This window comes from Moschus berezovskii, chromosome 21, assembly GCF_049115385.1.
Source record: "Moschus berezovskii isolate FMDL1 chromosome 21, NW_MosBer_1.0, whole genome shotgun sequence".
Lineage (NCBI taxonomy): Eukaryota > Metazoa > Chordata > Mammalia > Artiodactyla > Moschidae > Moschus > Moschus berezovskii.
The window spans coordinates 24,728,892-24,742,708 of NC_142480.1; the positions used below are offsets into that span (position 1 = coordinate 24,728,892).

At 34.6% G+C, this 13,817-nt stretch overlaps 1 protein-coding gene across 1 annotated transcript in view; it reads right to left on the reverse strand.

Annotated features, from left to right (window-relative positions):
• Positions 1-13,817, reverse strand: part of SRP54 (signal recognition particle 54) — a 33,592-nt gene that overhangs the window by 11,100 nt on the left and 8,675 nt on the right. The window contains exons 2-8 of the mRNA XM_055418241.2: positions 13,695-13,805; positions 11,468-11,559; positions 10,421-10,505; positions 6,593-6,697; positions 5,598-5,664; positions 5,459-5,516; positions 1,260-1,410 (exon numbers count right to left, since the gene is read on the reverse strand). Of these exons, the coding sequence (XP_055274216.1) occupies positions 1,260-1,410; positions 5,459-5,516; positions 5,598-5,664; positions 6,593-6,697; positions 10,421-10,505; positions 11,468-11,559; positions 13,695-13,772 (636 nt within the window). The 5' untranslated portion in view covers positions 13,773-13,805. The remainder of the gene's footprint in view (positions 1-1,259; positions 1,411-5,458; positions 5,517-5,597; positions 5,665-6,592; positions 6,698-10,420; positions 10,506-11,467; positions 11,560-13,694; positions 13,806-13,817) is intronic.

Below are 13,817 nucleotides of genomic sequence, written 5' to 3' on the forward strand. Positions count from 1 at the left end.
CCTTGGACTGCAAGGAGATCCAACCAGTCCATCCTAAAGGAGATCAGTCCTGAATATTCACTGGAAGTACTGATGCTGAAGCTGAAACTCCAATACTTTGGCCACCTCATGAGAAGAGCTGACTCACTGGAAAAGACCCTGACGCTGGGAAAGATTGAAGGCAGGAGGAGAAGGGGACGACAGAGGATGAGATGGTTGGATGGCATCACTGACTCAATGGACATGACTGTGAGTAAACTCCAGGAGCTGGTGATGGACAGGGAGGCCTGGCGTGCTGCAGTCCATGGGGTCACAAAGAGTTGGACACGACTGAGCGACTGAACTAAACTGAACCGAAACATTTCAAATGTACAACAATTAAAATGGGATAGAGAAATTAGTTATGAGGTGTGGAAGGCTTCTTTCTGTAGGGTGGTCAGAGAAGGCCGGTCTGGAGGTAAAATCTGAGCTGAGATCTGAATAAAGAGGAAAAAGTTAAGCAACAATCTCGAGCAATCACACTCCAGGCAAATGGAACAGCAAATGTAAATGAGAAGAAGAAAAAGCAGAAGAGTGTGCACTGAAACCAAAATGGATAAAAACAGAGATGAGGCTATTTCCCTTAGATCTGCTCCACTAAGTCAAAATAATGGCACGGCTAAAAGCCAACTTATTACCACTAACCATTAACCAAAGAATTACTGCCAGTACCTCAATGGCAAATATGGGCTCATAATATGTGCTACAGATTACCTATAAACTATTTCTTATCCCCAAGTTATTTCCATCACAATTTTATTTTTTTTAAATTTTTATTGGAGGCTAATTATTTTACAATATTATACTGGTTGGTTTTGCCATACATTGACATGAATCCGCCCCGGGTGTACATGAGTTTCCATCACAATTTTAAAGAGACACTAAATGATGATTAATATTTTTAAGTGGTTTCATTTTGAAAATCTTTCAAAATTCACCTAAAGCAAATGTTTCTAATTTAAACAATTTACAGAAAGGAAACTCAATTGTTACTAAAGGTTATTCTCAATTTGTTAGTTTTTCCTATACATATTAATAAGATCATTAAGCAATGAAATTTCCAATACTCATAAAAACTTCATATTAATATAGAAAAGAATAAGTCCTTATCATATAGATAAAGGAGCCCAAAATAGAAATATATTACTTGGAATCTTACAGGCAAAAAATAATTTATATGGTTCACAAACTCAGTTAGGTTTTAACTGAAGTCCTTATAATGTTAAATTAAGGCTACTTACTATAGCATTAGCAACTTGAAGCATTTCTTCAAACAAAGAGTCTTCTTGTTTATGACGGCCGCTTGTATCAACAATAATAATTTCAAAGTTTTCATTTTTGAATTTCTCCACCCCTTCGGAGGCAATGATAACAGGATCCATTTCCGTATAGCTATTTAACATGGAAAAAATGATTTAACAACCACAACAGCAAAACGTTCAAATACTAGTAATCTGGAAATTGCTAGTATATCTTTATTCTGAAAAAGTCATATTGATCACAATTTCAATTAAGTATAAAATCCAGTAAGTATTAAATATGCCAAGCCACTTAAAGAGCAGCATGAAGCGGTATCCAGTCTCCCAATCATGAAATCCTGTATGATTCTGCTTCATATCTTTTCTGAATGAGTTGTGTATCCCTCAATTTTTTTTAACACTTTAATAACTGAACTTGTATTATATAGTGTTTTATATACGCTTTTCCACTTAACAGTCTTTTGAAAGCATTTTTAAATGAAGTATAGTTGATGTACACTATACATTACAGCTATACAATACAGTGAGTCACAATTTTTTTTTTCAGCTGAAATTGTTGCAAATGGCAAATTTTCATTCCTTTTTATATCTGAGTAGTATTGCATTGTAAGTAGGGGGGTTTATGTGTGTGTGTGTGTGTATCTCAATCTTCTTCATCCATTTATCTGTAAATGGACACTTAAGTTGTGTGTGTGTGTGCGTGTCTGTATCTCAATCTTCTTCATCCATTTATCTGTAAATGGACACTTAAGTTGCTTCCATATCTTGGCAATTTTAAATAATGGTACTATGAAGACTGGAGTGAATGTAGCTTTTCAAATTAGTGTGTCTTTTTTTTCCCCTCCTAAATATATACCCAAGAGTGGAACTGTTGGGTTATATGGTAGTTGTATTTTCAGTTTTTGGAGAAACTGCCATACTGTTTTCCACAGCTGTGGTACAATTCACATTCCCACAGTGTACAAGGATTCCCTTTTCTCCACATCCTTGTCAACATTTGTTATTTGTGTTCTTTTTGATGATAGTCACCCTTCTGTAGCACTTTATAAAACCATTAAATATTCTTGTAACACATGACTTGTAAGTTATATAGCATTCTGTCAGATGGCTATGCTATCATTTATTAAATAAATGCCCTACTGTTGGCCATTTAAGGTTTTCTAACTTCCTGGTATTAAAAATATAGCCAATATGAATAGTATATAATGTTGCTTCTTCTAAACTATGATACATTCCTACAAGCTGAATTTGGATCAAAAGGTTTGATCATTGAGGCTTTTGGTTTTTAAAAGGAAAATGTCCTTCACAAAACTTTAATTTCATTTTTATTTTATTTTCATAATCCTCTAAACTCTACTCAACTTGAAAATCAAAAATTAAGATTTTATTTCAGCTTTAGCATCAGTCCTTCCAATGAACACCCAGGACTGATCTCCTTTAGAATGGACTGGTTGGATCTCCTTGGGGGCGGGAGGAGAAGGGGACGACAGAGAATGAAATGGCTGGATGGCATCACCGACTCGATGGACATGAGTTTGGGTGAACTCCGGGAGTTGGTGATGGACAGGGAGGCCTGGCGTGCTGTGATTGATGGGGTTGCAAAGAGTCGGACACAACTGAGCGACTGAACTGAACTGAAGATTTTATTTTAGTTTGCATTCTTTTGATTAGTGGCAACTTTTAATACAGATCAATGTCAAATGAAAGGATATATAATGTTAAAAAAAAGTTTTTCCCCTAAATTAACAAAAATCAAGTAGAAATACACTTAATAAGAATATATGTGAAACTTACAAGAAGAAAATTAACATACTTAAGGACGAAATTTTTAACAAAAAAGACCTAGCAAGTTTCTACATGGAACTATACAAATAAGTAAAGATGTCAGTTCTCCCCTAAATTAACTGGCTTCAATATAGTTTTAATCATAATCTTAGGGAGATTTTTCTTTCTGGAACTTGATTAAAGAAACAAACACAACATTAGAAAGCAATTTTCCTACAAGTAAAAAAAACCTAAAATTTACTCAGGAAAATAAGCAGGTGAAAGAGACAAGAAATGCTGAAAAAGAAGACAGAAATTAGCATTACCAGCTATTTTAAAATATGATAAAGATACAATTAAAATAAAACTTATAAATATATAAAGAAATAGGATTAAAGATGTTCATAAGGAGATTACTTACATACATGCATACAACAGAATACAGTGATGCGATAAAAAGGATTCTCTTTAACAGCATATTGTCCAGAATTATTAAGATCCCATTATTAAAATCAATATTTTAATGAAATATAACATATATATGGATAAGTTGCACAAATTGTAAACTCAGTGAATTTTCACAAAGCAAACACACCCAGACCAAGGAAAACAAAATAATTAGTATTTTATTCCCTCCCAAGAATAATCACTATCTTGTCATAAGATCCCATTTTTAATCAAGTCTATAGTAGTATGTTTACATAAAATGCACTATTTTAAGTATTCATTTTAATGAGCTTTGACAAATTTATACAACCCATATAACTACTACTAAAGCAATCAAGTTACAAAGCATGAAAAGATTCTATTTCAACTTAAAATTATCTATCTCTTATATATTTGTTTATATAGCACATTTGAAAAAAAGCACAGATGGACTTGCTAAAAGCTGGTAATTCGGAAGTGAAACTGTTAGTACTTTCACTTCTTTAAAATTTTTTATTAAAATAGTGCTTTTTTAAAAAAAAGACAGAACAAATGGTACAAGAAAAACATATCTACTGTTACCCCAATAAATGCTAACCTGTAAATTTAACGTTAGAGATCATTTCAAATCCTTCCTTCCCCAGCCCGATCCACTTCATTTCTCCCAGAGGAAACAATGATCACTAATATTTTACTCCATACACTTAAGCAAAGGAGAGATTATTTAATAAACAGTACTGAGAAACTGGTTAAAAATTAAGGCTCTGGTTTTGGCTGATAGTTCAAGTAAGTAGCCTAAGCATTACTTGCTCAGTCGTGTCTGACTCTTTGCAACCCATGGACTGCAGCCAACCAAGCTCCTCTGTCTATGGTATTCTAAAGGCAAGAATAATGGAGTGGGTTGCTATTTTCTTTTCCAGGGTATCTTTCCGACCCAAGGATCAAACCCAGGTCTCCTGCACTGCAGGTAGATTCTCTACCATCTGAGTCACCTATCAGCTCACACCTATCACTGTGCAAATTTGAACTCTAAATATGTAACTGCTTATTATCCTTTGATTTTTAAATCTATGTTAGAAAAGTTATTAACCTAAAAATTAAATTCCTAACATTATCCTTTAATCTATTTGCTAGAAATTATCATAAAAAAATAACTAAAAGAGGGAATTCCCTGGTAGTTCATTGGTTAGGACTCTGCACTTTCACTGCCAAGGGCCCGGGTTCAATCTTTGGTTGGGGAACTAAGATCCTGCAATCAGCGTGTTGCAGCCAAAAAAAATAAAAAAATAAAAGAATTTAAAGAGCATACCATAGCCAAAGTTCACTAGTTTTTTTGGCCAAAAAGTAGCAAATAATGATTTATAAAATGATATCATTCATTTAATTACTTCAAATTTTAGTTTAATAATCTTCTTATATTAATATATTAGTAACATTAAGAAAAAAGTTATTCTCTCAAATTAGTCTTTCTAAATTCAGTCTTGACTCAATTCTTTTAATTAGTCATTTTAACATAAACAAATCACCTAACTGAACAGCAATGTAGCAAATGAAGGTTAGCAATGGTCAGACTCTGAGATAAACATAGATTATAAAGCATTTTAGGGTGATCAAACACAAACTTTTAAAAAATGGTGTACTAAAGAAACAGACAATGTAGAATTCACCAGGGTATGTTGAATCAAGATATGCTTCAGACAGGTCTTAAAAGAAACAACTGGAATAGAAGCAGGAGGCTGGAAAGCATGCAAGGCAGGGTAAGTACAGGAAGAATTATAAGCTAAACAATATCTGCTCTGACTGATCAGGCTGGATCAGAAAAATCATGTTACAATAATAACAGATAATAATGTAATAATTATACCCCTACCTTATTCCAAAAATGATTCAAGCTTATAGGTACATATTAAAATGTGGCCAGACATCATAAAGTAAAAAGTCAGATAGATAAAGTAAGACATATGAATATAAGAATAAAAACCGGAACCCACCTTCCATAGAATGGAATTCTTGCTTTGGTTGCATTCTGTTTTAGTTGGTCAAAAGCCCCTATGAAATAAAAAAGTTAATGAGTCCTTAAACTTGAAAATAAAAATTTCAGGAAATAATTTTCAAATTTCAGCACAATACCTGCTCTGAATGTGTCTGCACATATCAAACAGGTTTTCCAACCTTTCCTCTGATAATAATATGCTAACTGGAAAAGGAAGATTTTAAAAATCAATAAATACAAATTATTACACATGTAATTATTTCTGTTTACACTTATTATTTACTTAAGGAGTAAAATGAAACAGCTCATATTCTCCCCAAAAGTAATATTATTACATTCTGAATACCGAAGATTTCCTGAAGAGTTTAAACTGTAAGTGACAAACAGTCACATTCAAAGGATATGAAACGACCAAGCAACAAATGGCCATGGTAAAAAATGTTATTAACGTTAATTAAAAACAAACAATAACATAACCCTCTAAGAAATAATCCTGTTTTGTTGTTGCTGGTTTTTTCTTTCTAAACTATACATAGTTGAGGCTTCTGAAGCAAAATCTGGTAACAAAGTTGAGGCACCCAATTATGAAGGAAAGGGTGATAAAATGAATTTAAAATTAGCAAAATGATATGTAAAATGAAGATCCATACATATTATACTGGGTGAGACATTGTGAAAAGGGAATCCTGAGCCACAGGATATAAGGTAAACTTTCCCCCTTTACTTCTCCAAAAATCATATCCTCATCTCTTTAAAGGATAGGAACAGTTTTCTTGGTAAAAGCACTTGATTTACACAAACATAGCTTCTCCATGCGGAGAAGGCAATGGCAAGCCACTCCAGTACTATTGCCTAGAAAATCCCATGGATGGAGGAGCCTGGCTGCAGTCCGAGGGGTCACTAAGGGTCAGACACGACTGAGCGACTTCACTTTCACTTTTCACTTTCACACACTGGAGAAGGAAATGGCAACCCACTCCAGTGTTCTTGCCTGGAGAATCCCAGGGACGGGGGAGCCTGGTGGGCTTCCGTCTATGGGGTCACACAGAGTCGGACACGACTGAAGTGACTCAGCAGCAGCAGCAGCTTCTCCATAACTTTGTTTTTTTTTTTTTAATTAAGTATAATTTACCTTTGAACATGTAGTTGTTTTACCACTCCCTTGCAATCCAACAAACATGATCACATTCTGTTTTCCTTTAGTGGGTGTCCATGCTTTAACTCCAGGGTCTACAAGCTACATACCAAAAAAAGATAAAATCAGGTTAGCACATGGTTACATTCAAAACCTCTCTCCCCACAACTTTCAAATTGTAAAAATGATTTACAGACACTTCAATGTAAGAGGCAACCATAATCCTCCCATTCTAACACAACTCTATTTCCCTCTGTAATATATACACATAGTGAAATTTAAGAATTTAAAATAGTGCATTGTGAAGTTATAAGCAAGCCTATACTCCCAAACTGATTCAGAGGTAAGGATCTCACAACATTTTTTAGAAAAAGTTGAAAGTATATGAATGTGAGACTAAGTTTGAGCAAAGGAGCAATCTATAATAGCACTACAGAAATATACGTGCAGGCCACATAAGGATTTTTAAATTTCTAGTAGTGACATTTCAAAAAGTAAAAACAAGTGATATTAATGTTAATACTTTAACTCAATATATCTAAAATATTACAATTTTAATGTGTAATCTATATTTAAAAATTAATGAGCTATTTTATATTTCCTTTTCCTATGCTGGGTCTTTTTTTTCCCTAAATAAATGTGCCATGCTAGGTCTTAAAACTTGGCATGGATCTCTTATCCATCCACTCAATATCAGATCTCAGTATGGACTAGCCACATTACAAGTCCCAATAACCACATGTGGCTAGTGGCTACAATACTGCAATGGCACCTAACTTCCTGTTCAATTTCACCAGTGTTTATATATGAGCAAAATTACAGACTACACGTGAAAGGCTTTCCAAGTGAGTCAAACGTTAAACTGTCCAATGCCACTGGATGTACTGCTCTATAAAGTTATTATATTTAAAGTAAAAAATAATCACCAATTTTATAATGACAATCAGTGGAAAACTAAGGTACATATATGGACAGTCCCCAAACTAACAAGCAGGAGGCATTTTTAATGTTCATTTAAAAAAATAATGCATTTCCAAGTCAGTCATTTGGAACTTGAAACCTCTATCTCTATATAATCAAACCGTAATATCCTAGACCAGAGGACACAGACCATTGTTACAACTATGTGTAAATAAAGTCTTAACACACACACGCCCGCTCATTTACTGCTTTTGTGCTTTAACATCGACCTGAGTCATTGCAACAAAGACCATATGACCCACAAAGCTGGAACTATTTGTTCTTAAGAGAAATTTGCTGAGCCCATGCTAGATGATACCATAAAAGTTACATAATCCGTATTATATCTGATTTCAAGGAAAGCCATGTGGTAGAAAAGGAAGGAAAAGAAAACACACTTTGTTATCTTCTTCTCAGGCATAGAGCTACCCATAAGCAAACTTCTGAAATAAACAACTATCTTAGACATAAATCCACTGCCCTTCCTCTTAGACCCTTTCAGAACATTGATGCTGCCCTATATTCACCTCCATTCTCTATAGCCCATGGCAGAATCACTCAGCTCTCTATGAAGCTACTACTATTTGGAACATACGTTTTACTGAATAATGATTTTATTATAAACTTCTCTTCCTCCTGCATCCTAGAACTGCAGTACTGAATTTTCATATTCTATCACATTAAAATCTGTTATCCTAAGACTTTGAATCGATCTTATACTGGTGCATGCTTCTGTAACATACACTAGTCATTTAGAAAACACTGGCTTATTGAGTTAGGCAGATTTCCCATTGTTGACACGTCACTGCTGCTGCTGCTGCTGCTGCTGCTGCTAAGTCGCTTCAGTCGTGTCCGACTCTGTGCGACCCCCACAGATGGCAGCCCACCAGGCTCCCCTGTCCCTGGGATTCTCCAGGCAAGAACACTGGAGTGGGTTGCCATTTCCTTCTCCAATGTGTGAAAGTGAAAAGTGAAAGTGAAGTCACTCAGTCGTGTCCGACTCATAGCGACCCCGTGGACTGCAGCCCACCAGACTCCTCCATCCACGGGATTTTCCAGGCAAGAGTACTGGAGTGGCTTGCCATTGCCTTCTCCGGACACGTCACTACACAACATCCAAAATGTTAATTATTAATATCCATACTGATCTGATCTCACCAGACGAGTTAAGAATTGGGACACTGTCAAACTCATGGGGGGGATTCAAGCTTCCAGTTTCACTTGAAAGCTAGAATTTTATCATTGGCTACAATACTGTTAGTTGTTTGCCTTAAAGTGACAGGCCAACTTTATTTACTTCAGAGAAAATGTGTGCCAAAGGTTCAAGGCCAAATAAGCACAGATTAACTGTCTGTTGCTTTCCTCAAGACCACCATCAAATTTGGTACAGAGCAATACAGCTTTCTGCGTTCTTTCCATTTCATCACACAAAATCCTACAAATACATATATATTTAAGGGTCAAGATTTAATACCACTAATAATTTCCATCAAGGACACGTTTGAAAAAACACTTATTTTTATTTCACTGCAAGTGTCTGGGAGCAAAGGGTACAATGACTACTAGTATAGTTTAGTATCACTGCCTTGTTCCTGCTAGGGAGTTTTATCCAATGGTTTTACCTGCCATTGCTTTTGCACTGATATTTGCAGAGCAAATAGCAACACAGTAAAGAGGGCAAAAAAAGGCAAAGGATGTCTTAGTGTTATTATGAAAACAGTTTTGCCCTTGCTTTGTACACCACTGCCCTAGATCATGAGCTTCTGAGCATAAGGCCCAGTCTTTTCCATCTCTTGTTATCAGCAGTATGTGGCATACAGCCTGGAATAAAGCAGGCACTCAGTAAAGGCATCTTAACAAAGCACTTGATGTTCCAGAATTGCCTAAAGATGCCAGCCCCTAAAAATAAAAATGTTCACTCGCTCTGTGCTGACCTCAGGTGAGATGAAGAGCAAACTGGAAATATTGTGAGGAGGAGTCCACACAAGAAGTATGGAAGTCAGACCGGGGTCTACTGCCAACTGTCTCACTTTTCTCAACTGCAAACTGAAAAGACAGACTGGCTACATTTCCTGACCTCTTTTAGGTTCCGAATTTCTTTTCCAATTGATTAGTCTACAGGACTAAAGTGAAGTGTCACAACCATCTGAGATACTAGATTTTCTCAACGTACCAATCAGTTCTGTTGAACTAAAAGAGTAAATGAAACTATTCATGTAATATAGGGAAAAAATACCTGAAGACCACTAGCAGGTACCTGTTGCTCCTTAAAAAAAACTTTTTTTAGTTCCTTTCTTTTCTGCCCCTACCATTAGACTCAAACATATTTTCTAATGCTCTAAGACTCTCATCATAATTTTCACAACAGCAGCAGCAATATCAGTTCTAAGGTGGGACAGGGCAATAGAGTATAACATGTAAAATAAAATTTCACTGATTCAAAATCGCTTAAAATCTAGGCAAGTGTAGGATATTCAATCTTTTAGACACAAAAAAAGTGTAGAAAAGAACTCTTTCCAGGAGTGACTTTCTGTACAAAAGTAGGACCTTCAATAGGCAAAACTTGATATTAAAGAGAATAAACTCAGAGAGGCTCTTCCATCAATTAATATATAGTGAAGTTTTTAGCATTTTTTTGTAGAAGTAAAATACCAGCCTTCACATCTGTACTCAGAATTTTAGTCTACAATAAAAAAAAGTCTACAATTTTGTATTCAGAAAAGTTAATTATGCTTCTATTAATATTTTTAATACAGATAAATATTCCATAAAAACATTATAAAGTATTCTGAAATACATTCCTGTTTGCCTTGCTAATGCAGTGAGTGTACAGAAAATCAAAGCACAAGCAAGATATACTTTTACCTTCACAAGTTCTTTAAATACAGCATGCTGAATCATTTTTCTTTTGTTAAGACCAGATGCCATTTCTTCAAGATCAATAGCAGACCTTCATAATGATGGTTTTTGAAGATAAAAAGGGGAAAAAGTCAGTTAAGACACAAAAAAAGTACCTTTTGGCCCAAAGAATCTAAGAGTATCCAATCATTTATATTTTTCTAATTAACATGCATACAATTACTACAGAGTCGTAAGTTCATACCATAAAGAATTTACCATGAAAAACTAGATATATGACTTTGGTTAGTTTTTCAAGGCTTATTTTTTGAAAGTCCAAATATTAATTTGTCCTCACATTACTGTGAAGTATTAATTTTATTTTTCTTGCAGCATACAGAATTTATACATGTTTACACCAAGCAGAAAATAAGATTACTTCTTGCGGTTCGAAATGCTTAAATGCTAGTAGTCCTGTATTTAATACCCAGTCTGACAATACAAAAAGATGGGGGGATGGCCTGAGCATGAGGAGGGCTAGGACTGAAACAGCTAACTGAAGTGCCCTCCATTATCCTATGTGCTCTGCCCCAGTCAGAGCCTCTCCCAATTAACACAATAACTAAGACCACACACACTACCCCTTTATCGAATATGGACAGAGAAACCAAAAGGGGATAAAAAAGAATACAATTCTCGAATAGTGAAGGAGACTGATTAATGCCATCTTTAGTCTGAAGAGGATTAAAACGGCACCACTTTTCTTTAAGGACTCTGAATTGCTAACAGGCTTTTCTGTTAAAATACTATACAGTATATGATTGAATCCATTCAGATAAAGGAGTAGTAGAATGGAAAGAACTCCATAATTAAATGAAAGCCACATGTAGTTTATTCTTTGAACCATTATTATGGAAACGCACTTATAAAAGAAGTCTTCCAACATATGAGTTCTATTCTTTCCCAGTGCTACATAGCAGAAACTTTTCATAACGCAGCAGACTTTTCTAGTTAGTTCCTCATCCCAGTAAACTAAATTTAGTTTTGCCTGTTTTTACCTTTAACTTAACTTACTTTACATTTTCTCTTAGTTGCTTCACTAGTTTAATATTAACATCTGCTTCCAATAATGCTGTGCATACTTCTTTTAGCATAGCATTTAACACCTGCAAATAAATAAATAAAACTTTTAAAAAATTCATTTCAACCATATAAAAACAATGACCAGTCATCAACCATACAACCATGACTAATTAAAAACCATAATATACCATTAGAGAGGTAAAAGGTTTTCAGTTAGTCTTTGAGAAAGATTTTATTAAATATCTAGTCATTTTGTCAAAATAAGACATTCCAGGGAATTCCCTGGTGGTACAGTGATTAGGACTCTGCATTTCCACTGCAGGGAGTATGGGCTAGATCCAAGATAGGGGAACTAAGATCTCAAAACTTGCAAAGCACCACTTAAAAAAAAAAAATTCCATTTCATTTTATTCAACCAGGTATTAACCACCACAATTTTATCTCTATATTAAAGTAATAATAGTAAAGACAATATACAAGTCAAATAAAGTTGCTATACAATACACGTTACCATTGAAGTTTTCTATGTCACTGAATTCCTGTTGCTAATATGCAGCAACATCTTCTCAACTGGACTACCATGGAGGAAAATGTGACAAAAGAAAATGACCCAGTCTGACCTACTAGCCTTTACTATTTCCACTCAGAGCAGAGGAATAAAGTTGAAAAGAAAACCATCCTCTGTTAATAACTCACTATCATCACATATTTGTTGAGCTGCAAGGCATTGTGGCTAAAAGATCACAAACTGTAAAAAAAAGTCTTTAAAAAAGATGAGCCTTAGCTGCTCAAGGAAATAGCTGTTTACACATTAGAATGCAATACACTCCATGAGGGTAGGGATTTTAGTCTATTTTGTTCACTGCTATATCCCTGGTGGCAGCAAAAATGTAGGCCCTCAAACACTTCTTGAATGAATTCTCATCTTCAACTTCTATCATATGTCATATAGCAGCTTATCAGATTTCTCTATCCCTCACTAAAGGGATTTGATAAAAATGGAACTGATCTTTCATTAGAGGGATTTCTCCTTGTTAATTCCCTAGTAGCACAGTATCAAGAATAGAGAAGCTGCCAGTTTAAGCAACAGCTGTTATTTTACTCCCCACCAACCTCATCTCCTTGGTTTCTTTTCTTTTTCTACTATAAACACAAACAGCATAAGGGCTGTACAACAGGGAAAACTATTTGAAAAGCAGACTAAACAGTGGTTTAAATTATGATTACTTAATATTAATTATTATAAAAAGCTGTGTATGTGGAATTAGAAACAAGATTTTAATCCTGGTTCTTCCAATAAATAAATATGTGAAACTGACTTCCTATTGCTGTTAAAAGAGAGGCTGGACTAGCTGAGGTCAAACAAGGTCCCCAAATTATTTAATTCCACTAGCTTATTAAAGTATTGATATCAAATTTTATATTAGAATTTTCTTTAAACCTCAAAGTTAGAAAATACTTTTTATCTATTATTTCATTTGATCTTTAAAATCATCCTGAAAGGTAAATGCTATTTTCTCATTTTAAACATTAAGAAATTCTGAATTTGACTTGCTCAAATTTCTATGACTTGTTTAGCAGGACACTAAACAAGGTCTTCTAAAACCAAAATCAGTACTTTACCACTGGAACCGCAATATGTAAAATATACTTGTGGACTATAATCATCTTCTTTCAGTTGACAAACCATTAATATACAATGTGGGAGGGTGGGGGGTGGAAGCAAGAAATACCTTATACTTAAAACCAGGAGGAAAAGTATTTCAGATATCATATTAAGAAGTCAGCTTACAAAACCTCCAAAAAACTAAAAGAGGATTTCAGAGAAAATGAATCCAACTAGCCAAAATGGAAATATTAGCCTTATATAAGAATGTCAAATAAAAGTCAAGGAGAAAAGATCAGACATATGCATGTCTAATCAAGAAGGAAAAAGGAGGATACTAAAGTTATAGGCCTATATTAAGAGAAAGCAAAAGCATATTTCCAGACATAAGCCATTTTTGAAATATAAAACATATGTCATTATTACATATAAGTTAAGGTGGGTTTTTTTTGGTAATTCATTATAGAAAGTTGAAATTAACATAGTCAATTTCTCATAAAACACACTACTATACCCATTTATGGATTTTATCTAGAAGTAACTATATAGAGATTAGTAATCATCTATCTGCAATGCTAGTGATGATGTAGAATCACATGTATTTTTACATACCTCTTCATTGATAATGGTGGCATTGCTCAATGAGCGCAATGCTGATGTTATTTTTCTTCCAAGGTCTGCTAGTACCATCTTGAAAGCTTTAAGATGTGATTACAAGAAAATCTAGGAAGGAAA